Source organism: Lemur catta, chromosome 4 (genome assembly GCF_020740605.2).
Source record: "Lemur catta isolate mLemCat1 chromosome 4, mLemCat1.pri, whole genome shotgun sequence".
Taxonomy (NCBI): Eukaryota; Metazoa; Chordata; class Mammalia; order Primates; family Lemuridae; genus Lemur; species Lemur catta.
Window position 1 is genome coordinate 28369796 of NC_059131.1, and position 21709 is coordinate 28391504.

At 41.4% G+C, this 21709-nt stretch overlaps 1 protein-coding gene across 1 annotated transcript in view; it reads left to right on the forward strand.

The window, feature by feature from the left end:
• GALM (galactose mutarotase) overlaps positions 1–21709 on the forward strand; it is a 58616-nt gene that overhangs the window by 15435 nt on the left and 21472 nt on the right. The window contains exons 3-4 of the mRNA XM_045549432.1: positions 246–452; positions 6290–6371. Of these exons, the coding sequence (XP_045405388.1) occupies positions 246–452; positions 6290–6371 (289 nt within the window). The remainder of the gene's footprint in view (positions 1–245; positions 453–6289; positions 6372–21709) is intronic.

Consider the following 21709-nt stretch of genomic DNA (forward strand, 5'->3'; position numbering starts at 1 on the left):
TAAAATTATGGGAAAGAGTATGGGGAATGTGAGTAGTTAAAGAGAAAAAAAAAATTTCTCTCACAAAAGCCACTTTTCTGTATAAAACAAAATTTTAGAGTAATTAAAATCCAGGCTATTATTCAAAAGCCTTAATGATTACATAACCATTTTCCTTGCTGGAATCAGTTGTCTTTAAATATTGAAAGATGGCATTTAGCTTGGGATTGGAGTGACTATGCAGCTTTGAAAACACTGTTTTCCAGGTGCTCTGGACCCCTCGGGTGCTGTCAAATGGCATCCAGTTCTCACGCGTCAGTCCAGACGGTGAGGAAGGCTACCCCGGGGAGTTAAAAGTCTGGGTGACGTACACCCTGGATGGTGGGGAGCTCATGGTCAACTATCGAGCCCAGGCCAGCCAGACCACGCCAGTCAATCTGACCAACCACTCTTATTTCAACCTGGCAGGCCAGGTAAGTGAACTTGGCTTCTTCTTTCCTACTTCTAATCTCCTGCTTTGCGGAATGACCCGGGACTGTGGTTGGAAAGACCAACCCAGTGTGGAGTTACTCTGGCATTTGTCCCCCACATGGTGATGAAAGGGGCCCAGCAGAGAGCTTATAGTAGACGCTCAATAAATGGAAGTTACAGAGAAAAGTAGAATGAATACATTGTAGTACCAAGAGAAGTAGCTGTTTCCCATGTGCTTCAGGCAAGTAAGTAGCTATTTCAGGAACCTCCCTCTCAACCTCCCTCTCATCTCCTCGTAACATGTGCTTACGTTGGCTTCCCTTATTCCACTCTGCTCCCCCCAGATTACTTCCAATTAAGGTGCTTTGCACCCTTGGATCATTGGAATTGTGCCTGGCCCTGCCCCTTTAGACATGCTGCCCATATGTGTGGGTGCCACTGTGTAGCCCACCAGCTCTTCACAGGGCTCTGGGTGGCCGGTCATGCCCTGCACAGTACAGTCGCAGGAGCACTGGACTTGGATTGACAAGACCTGGGTTTAGTCTGGAACAAGGAAGGAAATTAAAAAAAAAAAAAAAAAAGATGGGTTTCTTAGATTAATAATCATACTCTCAATTTCATAATAATAGCTACCTTCTATTTGCCGGCCACTATTAGAAGCACTTTGTGAAGTTGTTGGTAAAGACACTCAACCCAGCACAGGGGTAAACCTCAGTGGGAGGACACTTGAAATGTCCTCCTGAGAGGGGTGCAGAGCCGCTGACAACCCCTCTTAAGTGCCCCCCTCTAACCTACCTCATTGCTTCCTAATGGTAAGGTGTCGGCTTGTTGAGGAGGCTGTCACACCACACAGAGGCCATCGCATCAGACAGAGTAAAAGGCTTAGCTAAACTGTATAGATTGTGTCTATTACTTCCTCTTTATCTGAGGAACTCATCATTGTCCCCTATACTTAGATCACTTTGGCGTGGTTTCCTACCACAAGATGACCTTCATAGCCAACCAGTAATAGCTCGCATTTTTACAGTCTTTTAGGAGTTTGCTGATGCTCTGCTAGGGTTTTTTTTTCCCCCTAGAATCTTCTCAAATAGCAGAACTAATTGGTTTTTATGTAATTATATGAAGTTCTCCCTTTAAAAGTAAGAAAAATTGTCCTTCTCTTGCTTGTTCCTTATCTTTGGGAATGTCTAGCATCCTTCTTGAGATTTTAAAAACTAACCAAAAGCCAAAAGCAAAACAAAAACGCCCAGGCAGAAGAAGCTCTATTTTTTAAAATAAGTTTAGAAAGAAACAACAGAAATAGAACAAAATATTGTTTTATGTAGGTAGTAAGTGATGGTGATTTTTCTGTTTTCCACATTTTTGTATACTTAGGACATCCTGTTTTATAATGGGGGAGATCTAAAGGAATAGAATCGGAAATAGAGAAATTGTGCATGAAGTATTCCATCTGCCAGTGTGTTTCAATGAAGGAGACAAAATGGGAATGTGAGGTTTTACTAAGGCTCTTTCCATTTACCACCCTTCCAATCCTACAGGGACTTGAGTGACGAGTGTTTCTGAATCTCTTTCCAAAGTCTGAATAAATTCCCAGATCGTAGACCCCACCCAGAAGGTTGGACAGTGTAAACGCCCGTATACTACAGGCTGAATATCCCTTATCCAAAATACTTGGGACCATAAGTGTTTCAGATTTTGGATTTTTCCAGATTTTGGAATATTTACATTATTTATACTTAGCGGTTGAGTATCCTTAATCCACGAATCCAAAATCCGAAATGCTCCAATGAGCATTTCTTCTGAGCACCATGTTGGCACTCAGAAAGCTTCAAATTTTGGAGCACTTTGGATTTGGGATTTTCTGATTAGGGATGCTTAACCTATATCTTAGTAAGTGCTGAGGGTAGGTGGGGGCCCCCAGCCTTTGAAGGGACTCAAGTAGGAGTGGATGATCTTACTTGGGCCCAGGCATTGGCTCCTCACTTCTAAGTTTGAGTGTTGGAGGCCTGGGGGAGGGGATAACTGTGTTTTTCAAAGAATGGAAAATGTATGTGGGTTGCACATTTGCTTTTTGTTTTGTTTTGTTTTTCTGCTTTTTCCTGCGCCTAACATAAAACTGGGAGAATATGTTTCTTATTGAAACTTTACCTAAAGAACTATGAAAGCAGGTCTGGGGGAATGCGAGATGAAAAGTTATAGCTGTGGTTCTGGTATGACCAAGTAGATATGTCATCAAGAACCCAGGTTCTTCCATTTTTCTATCTGCTTCCTCAGTGTTTTGGCTTTTGTTTTCAGGCTTGTCCCCTCATGGTCACAAGATGGTTGCCACAGCTCCAGAAATCACCTCCTTATATAGTCATATCCAGGGACAAAAAGGACCTATTCCTTTTTTCATATCTCTAATGTCCCCTTTTTTAAGAACAAGCAAAACCGTTCCTAGAATCCCCCCAGCAGACTTTTCTCTCACATTTCACTGGCCAGAAGTGTAGGCCATGCTATGGCTAACCCAATCGCCAGCTGGGAAATTAGACCACTGTGATGGGCTGAGACCAGTCAAAATGTGCTCTCTGGGAATGGGGAGGGGGCCCTTTCCCTAAATACATGGCATAGGCCATAGGATAAATCAACACATCAGGTTTCTATCAGGGGAAAGGGAGGGCACTGGTGAAGGAGTTGTTATGGCTTTTGAGTAGTAACCAATAGTATCTGTTCACAGAAAGACAAATACAGCATGTTCTCACTTATAAGTGGGAGCTAAATAATTTGTATATATGGAAGGAGAATGTGGAATGATGGACAGTGGAGATTCAGAGGGCTGGTGGCGTGGGAGGAAGGTGGATGATGGGAGGTTGCTTGGCAGGTACAATGTGTGTTGCTGCAGTGATGGATGCACTGAAGGCCCTGATTTCATTCACCACAGTGCAATACATCAATGCAGCAAGGTTGCACTTGTACCCCGTGAATAGAATACAAATAAAAAATAAAACAAAAATAGTGTCTGTTACCTCCTGTTAGAGGTGATAAGGGCTGAATTAAGGCCATGGTAGTGCAATGCACAAAAGAGTCTTTAAAGCCCCATGCAAGTTGTAAGGGACTCTATAAATGATTAACGTTACAAACTGGTAGCAGCCAAACAAAGTTAACCAAAACAAACATTGAACTCAGAGATGGGCCTTGAGATCTGTTTGTGAATCAGCATTTCTTGCCAAGTTTTCATCAAGCTTTAAAGGAAATGATTCCAACAGTAATATTCCACCAGAGTAAATGGTTGCATTTTTCCAGGACAGAAGAGTCATTAAACAAAGCGTGTGTCTCTTTAATGAAGGAATGTTAGTACTGCTTGGTGACCCAGTGACCATTAAGAGAGTGGGTGGCTGATGAATGTTCCTTTTCTTTACCTCCAAGGTTTCTTCCTAACGTCTCAGACTCATCACTTTATTTGGTGTGTGATTTTCAGATTGATTCATTTTCTCCCTGCCCTAGTGCTTAAAAAAAAAAAAAAAAAAACTAAACAAACAAAAGAAGGAAATTCCTAAGCACCTTTATTATTTATAATAGTAAAACACTGGAAACAACCCACAAGTCCATCAACAGGAGAATAGATAAACAAATTGTGATATTGTCATATAATGGAATACTACTCAACAATAAAAAGGAACAAATTACTGATTCAATAGCATGGATGATCTCGAGAGCATTATCTTGTGTAGAAGCAGCAAGGCACAAAAGGATGTATGCTGTGTTTATGTGAAGTTCTAGAATGGGCAAAGTTAATCTATAACTATATAAATCAGAATAGTGTTCTGGTTATAAATAGGTATTTATTAAAGAAAAACAAAAAAGAAGAAGGAAGAAGAAGACACCTAGGAAACAAAGTGAAGACGTGGATAGATGCTAGGCCAGGAGTGCAGGGAATGATCTCACTACCTGCAGGCCTCCCTCCCTGGATGACATTAGAGAGGTTGTCCTTAAGTCTTATTTGTGCAAGCGAAGGATGGAGGAGCTTTGGTTCAGGCTCTCCTTTTCTGAGACGCTTCAGCTATGTGGGTTGCAGCTCCAAATTCAGTACCACCAAGGCCTTGACCCCAGCCTTCCGTACCCCTGTCTGGGCTGACCCAACGCTTTCCGTGTTGAGTGTTGAACAAATAGAGCCAGGGAAATAACAGTAGTCCCAAATTCTCTTCCCTTAGCTCCAAATTCAGCCCCGTCACTCCCAGAGGCCTCTTCAGTGCTGGCACTGCCCTGAGGCATGAGAGGATGGCAGTAGAGGGAACTGCCCAGGAGAGACACCCACGGAGTCTAGAGCTGCTCTGGGAGGGGTGCAGACCCTCTCCCAGCTTGGACCAGCCTTCCCAGATCAGAACAGGGACCAAACCAGTGGCTAAGATGGGGAGTTTGGGCAGAGGACAAGACTCTGCCCTGGCCCCGACCCGCCCATTCCACATACCCAGTGGGAGAATATAAGAGATCATAGTTCTTTAGAAACAGAGCTTCCGAGTAGTGTAATTAAACCAATTCCTGTCATGTTTCGACATAGATTCTCACCATCTTTAAAATCTTGGCCTTTCTTCTCAAAATGACTCCCATAGAATCTGTTTGCAACTAACCTGCAGCCTCTGCCTCTCTCTGCTTACTTTGCAGTTTAGCTTAGCTCAGGCTTTTTCAGCCTTGCCACTGTTGACATTTGGGCCCAGATAATTCTCTGTTGTGGGGGCAGGGAGCGGGGACTATCCTGTGCATTGCAGGGTGTTTAGCAGCATCCCTGGCCTCTCCCTACTAGATGCCAATAGCACCACCAGCCCCAGTCATGACGATAAAAAATGTCTCCAGACGTTGCCAAATGCCCCCTGCAGGGCAAATCACCCCCATTTGAGAACCACTGGTGTAGGTTATTTTTGAGCATTCACTAAGCAAAAGCCCTCACTTGGTTTCCCTTCCCCATCTTCTGCTGTGATGCTTTAAAATATGTTACTATTTGATAATTTAAAAAAAAATCCTTTGTAGTATAAACTTACTTGTGTAAAGTATTTTCCAATTTGCAAACAGTACAATACAACTCTACTAAAGTGTTCTTCCCAAGGACCCTGGCAAAGGTAAAATTAGCCCAATTTTACCCCAAAGGAAATGAGATTCTAGGTTGAGTGACTTACCTGGGGCCACTCAGTGAGAGCTGGAACTAGACCCCAGGCCTTTGCCACTGGGCAGTGCTTCTTGTACCAGCCTCGGCTCCCCCAAAAGGGCAGGCTGCAGGAGGTAGGCAGTTGCTCAAAAGCAGGGCTGCAGTTCTGACTCCTGGGCTTCTGCCGTGCAGCAGGGAGTGGATCCTCCAGGTGGGAACCGGGCAGAGAGGGATGCCAGATGCCCCTTCCCCGCTGGACGTGATCCTGGAGCAGGGCCTTGGCCTTCCACGACCTGTGCATTCCTGGTCACTGACCCTTACTCTTCTGTTTTCCTGGCATGTGAGGAGAGTAGAAAAATCGCCTCCACTAATAAGCCAGGGTCCAAAATGCTTTCAAACCACTGTGTTCTCTCTGACTTTTCACCTTCATATTCATTCCATTTAGAAAAGAAAATGCATGTACGCTTGAATGTTTCTTCCAAATTTATCAGTTGCTATTTTGAGCACTTAAATGATCATGTTTATTCATATTTATTTACTTATTTTTTTTTGGCAAAGACTGCCTGTGAATATATGTAATCATCACCATCAGTCAAATGGGATTTCTAAAGTTTTTGCCAATGCCTGAAAACATTTTTTGCAAGAGAAGTTATAAACCAAATATATTAAATAAGACTAAGCGGTAAATCTTCTTTTCTTTCCTCTGCCTTTGCCTCCCAGGGTTCCCCAAATATATATGACCATGAAGTCACCATAGAGGCTGATACTTTTTTGCCTGTGGATGAAACCCTGATTCCTACAGGTTGGTGAATTTAAGCTTTTTTATGCTATGTGGGATAGTGGATTGGATCTGGAACCTGAGAATTATTGGGGAAACTGGTGAAATCATAATAAAGTCTGTAGTTTAGTTAATAGAATTATACCCATGTTAATTTCTTAGTTTTGATATTTGTACTGTGTTTATGTAAAATGCTAATATTAGGAAAACTGGGTGAAGGGTATACAGAGATGTGCTATTTTTACCACCTTTCTGTAAGTCTAAAATTATTTCAGAATTTCAAAGTTAAAAAAATAAGCTGAGTAAGGTATTACTTTAAGTTTACTAGACACATGCCTTACATGAGGTAAGGCCTTTTGTTTTAGTTTGGCCTCTTTAATGGGTTAAGTTTATGGCTGCTAGTTCAAAATTTTTACAAGGAAAATGGTAAGCATGTGAGCCTGCATTCTAAACAGCCACTTCAGTTAACAGCAGGCATTAGAAATTCCCATAAATATAGTGACTACAAAACGAATTGGAATAACAATGAGAAATTGAGATAAAAGGGCTAAAATTTTTGGCATCACAGTTTTCTAATATTTTCCTGGCTCCAGGGCTGAGTTGAAAGGCTTTTATATTTGTCTTGGTAACATGTGTTATCTTCTGATATTACTCAGCAGACAGGCATGAGTAAGCTGGCCCATCTGGTCCCCCTTGCAGAATTATTACATTAGAACTCTGTGTTGTGAACTGCAAGGAAAAAATAGCAGTGGCTGCTGTTTTGTGACTGATAAGAAAGTGAAGGAAGTAGCTTATAAGTGGAGGTTATGAAATAAGTGCATGTGTATTTGTGTATATTTATAAAATCTTCTTATGCTATCCTGTTGAGTTTTGATCAGGTGAAAATCACACAGATGCATAATTACTGCCGTGTAAAGATTATTTGACAGGCTTGTAAGAGATCATTGTGGCAATGCACAATAGAGCTTAACATACAATCTAATGGACTGCATAAAACTCACGTTCATCTCAGTTCTGCATCATAAATGGTTTCAGGGTCAAATTCTATACCTATCAAGTTCTATACTAATATTGAACAACTGTTGAGTGGAAGCTAAGAGCTCTGGACTCTGGTAGGCAAGAACACATTCTGTCACTGGTGTAAAGGTTCTTGCTTGCGTCGCAGAAAAGAATTTCAGGACGTGCACACAAGTGAGCAATAGTGGCAAGTTTACTGAGTGGAAGCAGCCAGGCTTAGGAAAGACTTGTGCAGAGGCGACAGTACACTCCTAAGAAAGGCTGCGGGCAGGCTCGAAGAGAGCAACTGCGCCAAACCCGCAACTGCGCCAAACCCCAAGCGGTTTTTATTTGCTGAAGTCAAAGAAGCCTGGGTAGTCAGTGTTCATTCTGTTCTTACTCATAGTTCCCCTGTTTTTCCTACAAGGGGATCGTCAAAACCACAATGTTAACTTATTACCATTGTGATATCATGGGGGAAAGGTGCAACGCTGGGAAGTTAAGGGCTCTCTTCTCGGGTCTGTTCAGTCAAGGGCTGTTTGTTCGAGCCAGTTGACTACCTTTTCCGGTCCCTCCTCCCTTGCTCGTACCTAATTGACTGCCTACTCTAAGTTCTGGTCTTGCCTTTTGTTGTTAAGTAGCTAGGGGACCTTCATATTTGTAAATGCTTTAACATTTAACCTCTCTGGACTCCCATTTCCTTTTCTGCAATTAGGATGGGATGTTGAACCCAATCAGATTTTATGGACCAGTAAATTTTCATTAAAACACAATTTGGAGGCCGGGCGCTCTGGCTCACACCTATAATCCTAGCCCTCTGGGAGGCCGAGGCGGGTGGATCGCTCGAGGTCAGGAGTTCGAGACCAGCCTGAGCGAGACCCTGTCTCTACTAAAAATAGAAATAAATTATCTGGACAACTAAAAATATATATAGAAAAAATTAGCTGGGCGTGGTGGCACATGCCTGTAGTCCCAGCTACTTGGGAGGCTGAGGCAGTAGGATCGCTTAAGCCCAGGAGTTTGAGGTTGCTGTGAGCTAGGCCGACGCCACGGCACTCTAGCTCGGGAAACAGAGTGAGACTCTGTCTCAACAACAACAACAAAAAAAAAAATTTGGGAAACTTATGGCGTGCCCAGACTTTGATTTTTCCAAGTTAGAAAGCTATCCTGTGAATACAAGGCTATCAAAACTAATTGGGAATGTACGTGCTATATTTCAATGGAGAGCTTTTTTTTTTTTTTAAAAAAAAAAAGGTAATTGCTAGTCAGGTGTGGTGGTGCATACCTGTAGTCCCAGCTACTTAGGAGATTGAGGCAGGAGGATCACTTGAGCCCAGGAATTTGAGGTTGCAGTGAGCTATGATGACACCACTGCACGCTAGCATGGGGAACAGAGTGAGAACCTGTCTCAAAAACAAAACAACACAACACAAAAAAAAAGACAACTAATTGGGATAATAATGAGAAACAGAGGTAGACTACAATTATAAAAAAAAAGAGAGAGACCAAACTACCATTTATAGTCACCATCTTCTTTTAAAAGAAAAAATATTTTAATACCACAAAAGTAGAAAAAAATCTCAGAATAAAGAACAATTCTTTATATTGAATTCATATAGCTTTTTAAAGAAATGTGATAGCAGATTATACAAATGTATCTCAGTTTTCTGTGGACCAGTGAAAATTTTACCATGAACTCATAATTGAGAACCAATAATTGATCTTTCTAAAAGGCCACTTCCAGCTCTTACATCCTGCGATTCCACGAGGCTCCTAGTATAACATTTAACTGCTGTTTCCACCACCCTTCAAATCCATTAGAGCTCTATCATGGAAGTAAGTAAGTTGGAACAACTTCAGAGCTCATGAAAAATTTATAATTCTCTCCTACCTATCCATCCATAGTCCTGTGTGTTAAACCTGTTTTCCCAGTGACACTTAAACAGAAATTATAGCATTTTTTTTATTCCTCTTTTTTCAGAAGTGCTTAAGAAGGTAATTGTGTGATTTCTTTGAAACTTCCTCCAAAAATGGGCAGTAACTGCTACATTGCACTTCAGTAATATAAGAATCCACATGCCTGGCCCACTTTTAGCCAAGAACAAATCTCTAGGAGCCCAGATTTCATCTGACTCTTTTTTTTTTCTCTCTTTTTAAATAGAGACAAGGTCTCATTATGTTACCCAGGCTGGTCTCAAACTCCTCAGCTCAAGCGATCCTCCCACCTGGGCCTCCCAAGTGCTAGGATTACAGGCATGAGCCACCATACCTGGCCTCATCTGATTCTTAATATTGATCAAAAAAGCCCATGGGCAAGTGGCTGAATTCTGAGATGAGTCAGAAGGGCCTGCCTGTCATTAGATCATTCAGAAAATGCCTTCCCTGTGCTGCTGGGCTCTCCAGGAGCTGGCTGGCTAAGTGGAGGGGTCAACAAGAATTTTATCCATTAACCTGGAAAATGTCAGGATGGACATAATGAGGAGACTTGGCTCAGAGGAGAAATACCGCTGAGGAGGGTCCCAGGTAGAGGAAGTGAGAGGTAAATAAAACCTGGAAGGGCAAGTGAAAGTTTGCTAGGCGTGAGCAGGAGAAAGTATTCTAGATAAAGATGAGGAAGCCTGGGCAGTGCAGAGAACAGCAGGACTAGCCCCGGGGAAATGCTGTGCTTCTGAAGGAAAGTGTTCAGCGCATGTTTTTGGTGGTGGAAACTGGAGAGGTTGGCTGGGGCCATGTCAGATCTGCACTGGGCTCTGTGTGACAGCAATCCCTGGGGTGACTTTGAATGACCTGGAGTTCAAAGCAGATCAACACAGAGCAGACTCACAGGTGTTCCTGAGTCCAGTTTCCAACTTCTGGTTATTCAGCCAGAGCTGAACCACAAGGCCACTTCTCTGAGATATGCTGTATGCACCCGTTAGACCAGCCACACTCCATTAAGACTTCTGAGAATGGATATGCAGTATCTAGAGACCGATGTGCTGAGAAAAAGAAAATACTGATTATCTGTGAGATCAGGAGGTTTATGATAATAATAGCTAGTGTTTCAGGGAGGACATTATAAATCATCCATACGGTAACCCTGTAAGATAGATTCTGTTCATTTTTCTTATTTAACAGATGAGAAAACTATGTAGAACCAGGAGTTTAAGTAGCTTACGGAGGATCACCCAGTTAACAAGTGGAGGAAAGGAGGATTCACACCTAGGTGGTCTGGTATGAGAACTCAGGCCCTTAACTTGACCTACACTCCACAGACCTTACCGTGTGCTTAGGTGTCTGGGAGATTTAGGGGAGGGGAGAGGGATGGAAAGGAGAGAGCAAAGAAAGAAAACTAAATTACTTTCTTAACTATATAGATAGCCAAGATCACCATGCAGCCAAGAAATGGGAAGTAAGCCAAAAGCAAAAAAGAAAGAACAAACTTTTTTTAATTTTTAAAAATTTTTTTAATATGAACGGGTGGGAGGTTGTGAGGAGGGGCTCAGATTCCTTATTTTTTTGGTGTGTTGACACAGTCTCACTCTGTTGCCCTGGCTAGAGTGCTATGGTGTCAGCCTAGTTCACAGCAACCTCCACCTCCTGGGCTCTAAGCGATCCTTCTGCCTCAGCCACCCAGTAGCTGGGACAACATCCGTGCGCTGCAACAACCGGCTGGGTTTTTGGGTTTTTTTTTTTTTTTTCCTTTCATTTTGGTAGAGACGGGGGTCTCACTCCTGCTCAGGCTGGTCTCGAACTCCTGAGCTCAAGCAGTCGTCCCGCCTTGGCCCCCCAGAGTGCTAGGATTACAGGCATGAGCCACTGTGCCCGGCCATAGAACAAACGTTTGACAGGCCTTTTTTGCCAGTTGTCAGTTCTCATTTCTTTTGTCACCTTTTGTACAAAGAACTTGACTGCTTTTGTTACTGTTCTCCTCCCTGATTCTTCTTCTGTTCAATTTATTTCTACTTTTCTGCAAAGGAAACAGAAAATCAAGTTTGTTCAAATGATATGTAAGAAAGAAAGAGAAAGAAGATGGAAAGAAGGAAGGAAGCGAGGGAAAGAAGGAGGAAGGAAGGGTTTCCTGACATTAAAGAGCATGAATTTAAGTGTCTGTTCTTGGTAGCCTGACAAGGAAGGGAAAGTAACCTCAGAGGTCATTGCTCTGTTGCAACACACAGTGTTTGATGACATAACCTCGTCTTGCTGGTTCTTGGTTGTCTCATCTGCAAAATCTTACAATGACGAAGTTATGTTGAAAGTTCACTTTCTTTAAGTATATACATTGGTAATCTTAGAAAAATCACCTTTGATAGACAATTCACATAGTGAAAGAAAAGCTTAACTTACTGGGGTAGAGTTCAGTTATCTGAGCAGTCGCTTAGGACGGGTGTGCCTCACTTATCTAGGGGCATGCTGGGTAATAAGTTCATTGCATTACAGCCCCTTCTGCTCCCCCTGGCTTTCCCTGGGGCTGCTGCTTGGCTGAGGTGAAACCCTCAGAAGTCAGCAGTAGAAAACTACTCTATGAACGGCCTTGATCTTCTTGCATATGAATGGCTTTTGCTCCATAAATCAGTTATTTTGCTCACCATCCTGGTCCTCTGCTTTCCACCCCAATTCCTTGTTTATGTGTTTTGCTTTTTAAATCTCTCTTCCTGGGGTCATAAAAATTCTCATTAATTTTACTTGGAGCTCCTGGAGAGAAAAGTCTCTGTTATCATCATTGTAGCAGAAAAGAAACCAAACACCAAGAACTGTTTAAATGTACCCCGTGTCACAAGAAGAGATAACGAAACCACAGTCTGAGAAAAACAGCTGATGCAGGAAAATTTGTGGTGGATTTGGGGAAGCTCAGGGCAACATTTTAACCATGAGGCCTTTTATCAGATCGTCTTCATTCCTTGAATTCTGTATGAGTTTGTCGCAGATGCTCGATCTGACAAATTACAGTTTCTATAGCGTCATTTGATCAGCCTCCCCCTTGACTTTCAGCCAAGCAGGGTTGCTTCTAAGTTTGTATCTTTCTGTGAGACAAAGAAGGTTTAATAGGCTATTAATTTATACTTACAGTTGTTTTTCACCTCTTCATAAAAGCTGTAAGCTGAGCTATTCTTGAAGGAAATGCTGATGTATATCTAAACTTTGGGGGTGTTTTTCACCCTGGTGACAGACCCTCAGTAAATAGTTTCTCAGGTGAAGGGAAAACCCATTATCATGAGAATGTAGCACCTTTTATTTTATAGTAACTATAATACTGTGACCATGGCACTCAGTAAAAGGAAACCTTCCCCTGCAGGTGTTTGGGGAGGTGTGAAGTCCTGTCCTCTGTTTTGTTTGTTACCTGCTTACAGATTGGGCGTTGTCACATAGAAAGGAAACAGATACAGTCACAGGGAGCCAGAGCAAGCACAAATGATGAAATGCCCTCATGTCTTAAATGTAGGGCCCCCATTTAGACCTCTACCCCAGGCAGAGACCCACAAACCTCTGGCAGCCTTGAGTACCTGTTTTGCTCCTGCCTTTCTTCCTGTTGGTAATTTTTGGGGAGCATGTAAAATGTCTTTGGCCCTTTCAGCCAGATAACAGCCTGTATTCTGTGGCTTCTTCATTCTCCCTCTGTCTCTGCTCTCCTAAATATTAAAAGGCTATCCTTTCCCAAAGGCCAGTGGGAAAGCCTCAGCCAGTGTGGGGCATCAGAAGCCTTCAAAGGTCCCCGTTCAAGTAATTTGAAGTCCTCCCCACTTTTCCCCATTGGAAATTCCTGCCATCTTGTCAGCCCTGGAGGATTCCTAATGCAGGCAAATAATATCCCTTGTGTGCTGTTAGGCTGCTTCCAGCATCTTTGCTCTTCTGCTGAAGAGCAAAAAAAAAACCAAAAAGAAAAATATTTTGAACAAAAGAATGGGATTCGTCACCTACCTTCTAAAGCTACTCCTCTGGATGAAATTCCGGGCACTTTTGAGTCAGCAGTAGTGTATTGAGTACATAGTCCTTGCTCACAGGTGCTTCTTACCTGTCCCATGGCAGGTGGCACCAATAGAAGGCCTGTTCAAGGCTGAGAGCTCATTTTACCCACAGACTAGGAGCAAAGTTTGCAGCTAAGCTGTCAGACTGGGTTTGCAGGTTTGCAGTTAGTTTAGCTTTGCTTCTGGAGAGCAATTGTTTTTAGTTACTTAAAAAAAAATGCCACCCATAAAGTATATGCTCCTATGTAGGATGGGCACACACTCTGTTGTTGGGGCATCTTAAGGTCCTCTTGAGTGTGTCTGTTGTGTTTATTTATTTAGTTAGTTAGTTAGTTTGGACTAGAGTGCAGTGACATGGTCACAGCTCACTGCAACATCCAACTTCTGGGCTCAAGGAATCCTCCTGCCTCAGCCTCTTGAGTAGCTGGGACTATAGACACATGCCACCATGCCTGGCTGATTTTTCTCTTTTTTGTAGAGGTGGGGTCTCACTATGTTGCTCAGGCTGGTTTCAAACTCCTAGCCTCAATTGATCCTCCTGCCTCAGCCTCCCACAAGTGTTGGGATTACAAGCATGAGCCACTACACCCAGTCTGTTGTATTTATTGTTGTCAGGGCTGCTGTCCCTGTAGTTTCCCAGAAGTAAAACTCCTGGAAGCTGTTTACCAGAAGGGACAGGTATATAATGGACATCCAGAGATAGAGAACACTCCAGTGCCAGATCCCTGTGCTACTATGCAGGCATTTATTTATTTATTTATTGCTTTTTAAATTTTTAATTGACACATAATAATTGCTCATATTTATAGGTTAGAGTGTGATATTTTGACACATGTATATAATATGTGGTGATCAAATCAGGGTAATTAGCATATCCATCACCTCAAACATTTATCATTTCTTTGTGTTGGGAACTTTCAAAAATCTGCTCTCCCAGCTATTTGTAAATATACAATAAATTGTTGTTAATTTTAGTCACCCTATAGTGCTATATAGAACATTAGCATGTATTCTTGAATATCCTTCCCTCTCCCACCCTTCCCACCTCTAGCTCCCTTTTCTCCACATCCTCACCAGCATTTGTTATTTTTGTCTTTTTGATAATAGCCATTCTAAGTAGGGTGAGATGATATCCCATTGTGGTTTTGGTTTGCATTTCTCTGATGATTAGTGATATTGATGCATTTGTTCACACACCTGTTGTCCATTTTTATGTCTTCTTTTGAAAGCTGTCTCTTCAGCTTATTTGCCCATTGTTTAATCAGATTATTTGGCTGTTTCTTATTGTATGGAATTCCTTGTATATTCTGGATATTAATCCCTTGTTGGATGAATAGTTTACAAATATATTGTCTCATTCTGCAGTTTGTCTCTTCACTCTGTTGATTGTTTCCTGTGCTGTGAGAAAGCTTTTTAGTTTGATATAATCCCATTTGTCTATTTTTGTTTTTGTTGCCTTTGCTTTTAAGGTCTTCTCCATAAAATCTCTGCCCAGACCAATGTCCTGACAAATTTCCCCTATGTTTTCTTCTAGCAGTTTCATAGTTTTGGGTCTTACACTTTAAATCTTAAATACATTTTGAGCTGGGAGTCTAGTTTCATTTTTCTGCTTACAGATATCCAATTTTCTTGCCACCATTTATTGAAGAGACTGCCCCTTCCCCAATGAACTGAGCTTTGTCAAAGATCAGTTGGTTGTAAATATTGGATTTATTTATGTGTTCTCTATTCTGTTCCATTGGTTTATATGTCTGTTTTTAATGTCAGTACCATACTGTTTTGGTTACTTTAGCTTTGTAGTGTATTTTGAAGTCTAGTAGTGTGATGCCTCCAGCTTTCTTTTTGATCAGGATTATTTTGGCTATTCTGTCTTTTGTGGTTCCATATGAATTTTAGGACTGTTTTTTCTATTTCTGTGAAGAATGTCATTGATATTTTGATATGATTGCATCGAATCTATAGATCACTTTGGCAATGTGGTCATTTTCACAATATTAATTCTTCCAATCCATGAACATGGTGTATCTTTTCATTTTGTGTGTGTGTCCTCTTCAACTTCTTTCATCAGTGTTTTATAGTTTGTTTTTGTTTGTTTGTTTGTTTGTTTTTGGTAAAGATCTTTCACCTCCTTGGTTAAATTTATTCCTAGGTACTTTATTGTCTTTGTAGCTATTGTAAATGGGATTGCTTTCTTTAATATCTTTTTCTGCTGGTTCCTTGTTGGTGTATAGGAACACTACTGATTTTTTATTCTTCAGTTTTACTGAATTCGTTTGTCAGTTCTAAGAGTTTTTTTGTGGAGATTTTAAGGTTTTCTACATATAAGATCATGTCATGGGCCAGGCACAGTAGCTCATGGCTGTAATCTTAGCATTTTGGGAGACCAAGGCAGGAGGATTGCTTGAGCCCAGGAGTTCAAGACTAGCCTGAGCAACATAATGAGACTCTGTCTCTACAAAAAATTAAAAACAAATTAGCCAGGCATGGGGGTGCCCACCTGTAGTACCAGCTACTCTGGGGGCTAAGGTGCATGGATTGCTTGAGACCAGGAGTTGGAGGTTGCAGTGATGCAACGAGCTATGATCACACCACTATACTCTATCCAGCCTGGACGAAAGAGCAACACCTTGCCCTATTAAAAAAAAAAAGAAAAATCATGTCATTTATAAATGGACAATTTGACTTCCTCCCTTTCAATTTGGTTATCCATTAGTTCTTTCTCTTGCCTAATTGCTCTGGCTAGGACTTCCAGTACTTTGTTGAATAAAAGTGATGAAACTGGGCATCTTTGTCTTGTTCTACATCTTAGAGGAAAAGTTTTCAACTTTTCCTCATTTAGTATGATACCGGCTGTGGGTTTGTCATATATGGCCCTTATTATATTGAGGTACCTTCCTTCTATACCTAACTTGTTGAGAGTTTTTATTATGGAAGGATGTTGAATTTTATTAAATGTTTTTTCTGTTTCTATTGAGATGATCATATGATTTGACCTTCATTCTGTTGACATAATATATCATGTTTATTGATTTGTGTATGTTGAACCATCCTTGCTTCCCTGGGATAAACCCCACTTGGTCATGGAGAATGATCTTTTTGATGGGCTGTTGGATTTGGTTTGCTGGTATTTTATTGCATCTATGTTCATCAGGGATGTTGGTCTTTAGTTTTCTTTTTGTTGTTGTATCTTTGTTTGATTTCAGTATCAGTAACATTGGCCTTGTAAAATGAGTTTGGAAGAAGTCTCTCCTCTTCAATTTTCTGGAAGAGTTTGAGAAGAATTGGTATTAGTTCTTCTTTAAATGTTTGGTGGAATTCCACAGCGCAGCCATCAGGTCCTGAGCTTTTCTTTGTTGGGAGATTTTATTACAGAGTCAGTCTCGTTACTCACAACTGGTCTGCTCAGGTTTTCTGTATCTTCTTGGTTCAATCTTGGTAAGTTATATGTGTCCAGGAATTTATCCATTTCCACTAGGTTTCTAAATTGTTGGCATATAGTTGTTCATAATAGTCTCTAATAATCCTTTATGTTAATATTTCTATGGTATGCAGTTATAATGTCTCCTTTTTCATTTCTCATTTTATTTATTTGGATCTTTTCTGTTTTTTTTTTTTTCCTTGAACTAGTCTAGCTAATGGTTTGCCAATTTTGTTTATCTTTTTAAAAAAATCAACTTTTCGGCTGGGCACAGTGGCTCACGCCTGTAATCCTAGCACTCTGGGAGGCTGAGGCGGGAGGATCGTTTGAGCTCAGGAGTTCGAGGCCAGCCTGAGCAAGAGTGAGACCCCATCTCTACCAAAAATAGAAAGAAATTACTAAAAATAGGCATGGTGGTACATGCCTGTAGTCCTAGCTACTCGGGAGGCTGAGGCAGGAGGATTGCTTGAGCCCAGGAGTTTGAGGTTGCTGTGAACTAGGCTGACATCACCACACTCTAGACCTGGCAACAGAGTGAGACTCTGTCTCAAAAAAAAAAAAAAAAAACAACTTTTCACTTCATTGATCTTTTATATATATTTTTTAGTCTCAGTATCATTTATTTCTGCTCAAATTTTTATTATTTCATTTCCTCTACTAATTTTAGGTTTAGTTCATACTTGCTTTTCTAGTACCTTGGATGCAATGTGAAGTTATTTATTTGAAATCTTTCTAATTTTTTGATGTAGGCATCAAAAGTTTATTGCTATAAACTTCCCTTTTAATACTGCTTTTGCTGTATTCCATAGGTTTTGGTATGTTGCATTTCTATTTTCATTTGTTTCAAGAATTTTCTTTTTGAAACAGTCTCACTCTGTTGCCAGGGCTAAAATGCAATGGTGTCATTATAGCTCACTACAGTCTCAAACTGCTAGGCTCAAACCGTTCTCCTGCCTCAGCCTCCCGAGTTGATATCCCAATGCTTGATATGATTTCAATTCTTTTAAATTTGTTGAGACTTGTTTTGTGGCCTAACATATGGTGTGTCCTAGAGAATGTTCCATGTGCTGATGAAAAGAATGTGTTTTCTGCAGCTGTTGGATAAAATGTTCTGTAAATGTCTGTTAGGTCCATTTGGTCTAAAGTGCAGTTTAAACCCAATGTTTCATTGTTTATATTCTATCTAGATGATCTATTCAATGCTAAGAGTGGGGTTTTGAAATCCGTATATATTATTATATTGGAGTCTATCTCTCCCTTTAGATCTAATAATATTTACTTTATATATTTGGGTGCTTCAGTGTTAGGTGCATATGTATTTATAATTATTATATCTTCTTGCTGAATTGATCCCTTTATCATTATATAATGACCTTCTTTGTCTCTTTTTACAGCTTTTGACTTAAAATCTGTAGTTTTTGTTGCATGGAATTTCTTTTTTTATCTCTTCACTTTCAGGCTATATATCTTTATAGGTGAAGTGAGTTTCTTGTAGGCAGCATATAGTTGGTGTTTTTGGTTTTTTGTTTTTTGTTTTTTGCTCCCCCATCCCCTGGTCTTGTTTCTTTATCCATTCAGCCAGTCTATATCTTTTTTTTTTTTTGAGACAGAGTCTCACTCTGTTGCCCAGGCTAGAGTGAGTGCCGTGGCGTCGGCCTAGCTCACAGCAACCTCAAACTCCTGGGCTTAAGCGATCCTACTGCCTCAGCCTCCCGAGTAGCTGGGACTACAGGCATGCGCCACCATTCCCGGCTAATTTTTTCTATATATATTTTTCAGTTGGCCAGATAATTTCTTTCTATTTTTAGTAGAGACGGGGTCTCGCTCAGGCTGGTCTCGAACTCCTGACCTCGAGCGATCCACCCGCCTCAGCCTCCCAGAGTGCTAGGATTACAGGCGTGAGCCACCGTGCCCGGCCTATATCTTTTAATTGGGGAATTTAATCCATTATATTCAAGATTATTGTTGATAGGTGAGGACTTACTCCTATCATTTTCTTAATTATTTTCTGGTTGTTTTATATATCCTTTGTTCCTTTCTTCCTCTCTTATTTTATCATTGTGGATGGGTGGTTTTCTGTAGTAATAAAGTTTGATTCTTTTCTCTTTCTCCTTTGCGTATCTCCTTTACCAGTAAGTTTTATACTTTATGTATTCATGATTGTGGTTATTGTCTTTTTGTTTCCAAATGTAGGACACCCTTGAGCATTTCTTGTAAGGCCAGTCTAGTGGTGATAAATTGCTTCAGGTTTTGCTTTTCTGGGACATGTCAGGCATTTAGCTTCAGGATCTGATTCTAGTGCCCTGCCCTGTTGCAACAAGAGGAAACAAGTCCCTGGTGCCCTGCTCAAGTACTGAGCCAGCTAGATGTGAGCAGGTGCAAAAATCCAATCCTTTTGTTTCTCAAGGGATTAATTCATTCCCAGAGTTGTAAACATTGCATTTCACCCTTTCACCTTACAGAACTGTGAGATTAGGAGGCGAGCTGGGCAGCCTGCCCAGGAAGACGTTATGATCTACACAACACGGTACAGTACTGAGGAGGTGTCTTTAAAGGCATTTACAGCAGCACATAGCTCTTGTTTTCCTTTAATTTTGCTGCTCTTTATTTTTAGTAGTAGATAAGGAATTCAGAAAGCAAAAAACAAATGCTTTGACTAGAGCTTTTGCCTCTTAAAGTAACATTAGTAACATCCCCTCTTCTTTTTTATTTTTTAAAAATTTACCCAATCCTTTCTGTCCCCCAGCCCATCTGTGTTCACTTGCTGTTCTTGCTGCTCTCAGTTTTTTAAAAGCTCATTCTAAAATTACATGAAAGCAACCCTATTTTGACAAAATTAGAATTCTGGTAGGAAAGTCTTACCACGAGGCTGTGGAGAGAGGCCCAGCAAGGCTTTTGTATTTTATTTCAGCCTCTCACAGTTCAACCTACAATTCAGTAGATATAATTACTTCCCCAGGGCAGGTCTGTGTCTCTGCCCTAGAGAAATAATAAAATCCAAAGTAGAAAGGTGTTGAAAATGAAAACTGTTTTGATCTTCATGTATTAGCATTTGGGTTCTAATCTTTCTCGAGCTACTGACAAAAAATTCCTTTAAACTTATATAATTCTAAAATAGTGGACATAATATTTGTTTCAGGCATCCATCAATATCCTTGCTCTTTCCTTTCTACCCTCCCCCCATATCATTAGTCATCAGGTCCTACTGATTTTTGACTCCTAAGTATCTCTCCAATCTGTCTCCTCAGTATGTATTATTGATTATATGACTCAGTCTCCATGGTCATTGTCCTGCTTCACAGTATCTTTTCACATCTATATCAATGCCCAGCTTATATTAATATTAAGAACTGTATAAATTGGGATCAGCAAATGAATGATTCATAATCTGGACAATCGCTCTCTAACTGAAAAAAAAAACAATTCTCTTAAGATCTATCTTCCAGGGCCGGGTGTGGTGGCTCACACCTGTAATCCTAAGCACTCTGGGAGGTCAAGGTGGGAGGATGGCTAGTGCTCAAGAGTTCGAGACCAGCCTGAGCAAGAGTAAGACCCTGTCTCTACTAAAAATAGAAAAATTAGCCGGGCAGCACGGTGCACAACACCTTTAATCCCAGCTACTCAGGAGGCTGAGGCAGGAGGACCACTTGAGCCCAGGAGTTTGAGCTATGATGATGCCACGGCACTCTACCCAGGGTGACAGAGCAAGATTCTGTCTAAAAATGAAAAAAAAAAGATCTATCTTCCATCTAGTTGCTAAAGATACCTCTCTAAAATGCAGATCTTTGATAATCTGCAGCTTAGAAAACCTTTTAGGTGGCTTCCAGGCCAGATACCAGCTGCCTCCCCAGGCTCATCTTTCCCTGTGCCTCAGTTATCCCCCACCATGTTTCTGTACATCCTACCCCTGCCCCCAGCCTACAAGGACCACCCAATACCCCCTGCTTTTCTGCATACACCCCTACTCTTTCTTCAAGACTCATACTTTCTCCTTGGAAATTCCCTCCCCCACTCCACTTCCTGGAAACAATAGATTCATTCTTGCTTGTGTTTTTTGTAATGGCATAAGCCGTTCAGAGCTCATAACATGCCAGGGCTCCCCTATCTGCCCCTGTGTCTTCCTCAAACGATCCATCAGGATTTAGTTACAGATCCAAAGTAGGGAGCTGCAAAGGAGCTTCAGGCTTGAGGTCCCTTTGGGTTGAAGCTAGAAAACTAAGCTGTGCTAAACACAAAAATGAAACCAAGTAATAGCCAATCTGTACATTCTAGGAATAGCTCCTGCTTCCTTTCCCCCACAGCCAGTCTCTCACCACCACCACTCTTATCCCTTCTTTACATTTGTGATGGCAAATTTTTTTTTTTTTTTTTTTTTGAGACAGAGTCTCGCTTTGTTGCCCGGGCTAGAGTGAGTGCCGTGGCGTCAGCCTAGCTCACAGCAACCTCAAACTCCTGGGCTTAAGTGATCCTCCTGCCTCAGCCTCCCGAATAGCTGAGATTACAGGCACGAGCCACCATGTCCAGCTAATTTTTTTTTTGTTTCTATTTTTAGTTGACTGACTAATTTTGTTTTCTATTTTTAGTAGAGACAGGGTCTCGCTCTTGTTCAGGCTGGTCTTGAACTCCTGACCTCAAGCGATCCTCCCGCCTCAGCCTCCCAGAGTGCTAGGATTACAGGTGTGAGCCACCTCGCGCAGCTATTTTAATAGTCCAAGCGAGAGATAAGACCCAAACTAAGGGTCTGGTGGAAGCAGGTAGTTTTTTAATATTTTGGAGGCCTGAATTGAATGTGGTCGTTGAGGAAGCAGGAAGGCTGTCTGGCTCCTGGGCTTCTAGGGCAGCTCCTTGGGCAGCTTCTAAGGATGGAGATAGGCAGTGAGTGGTGAATAGAGGAGGAGGAGGAGGAGGAACTGGCATGGGAGTAGGGGGCTGGGAGGACTGTGTATTTGGTCTTGGAAATATTTGAGATTAAGGTGACTGTGGGGCATCCAGGTCAAGATGTT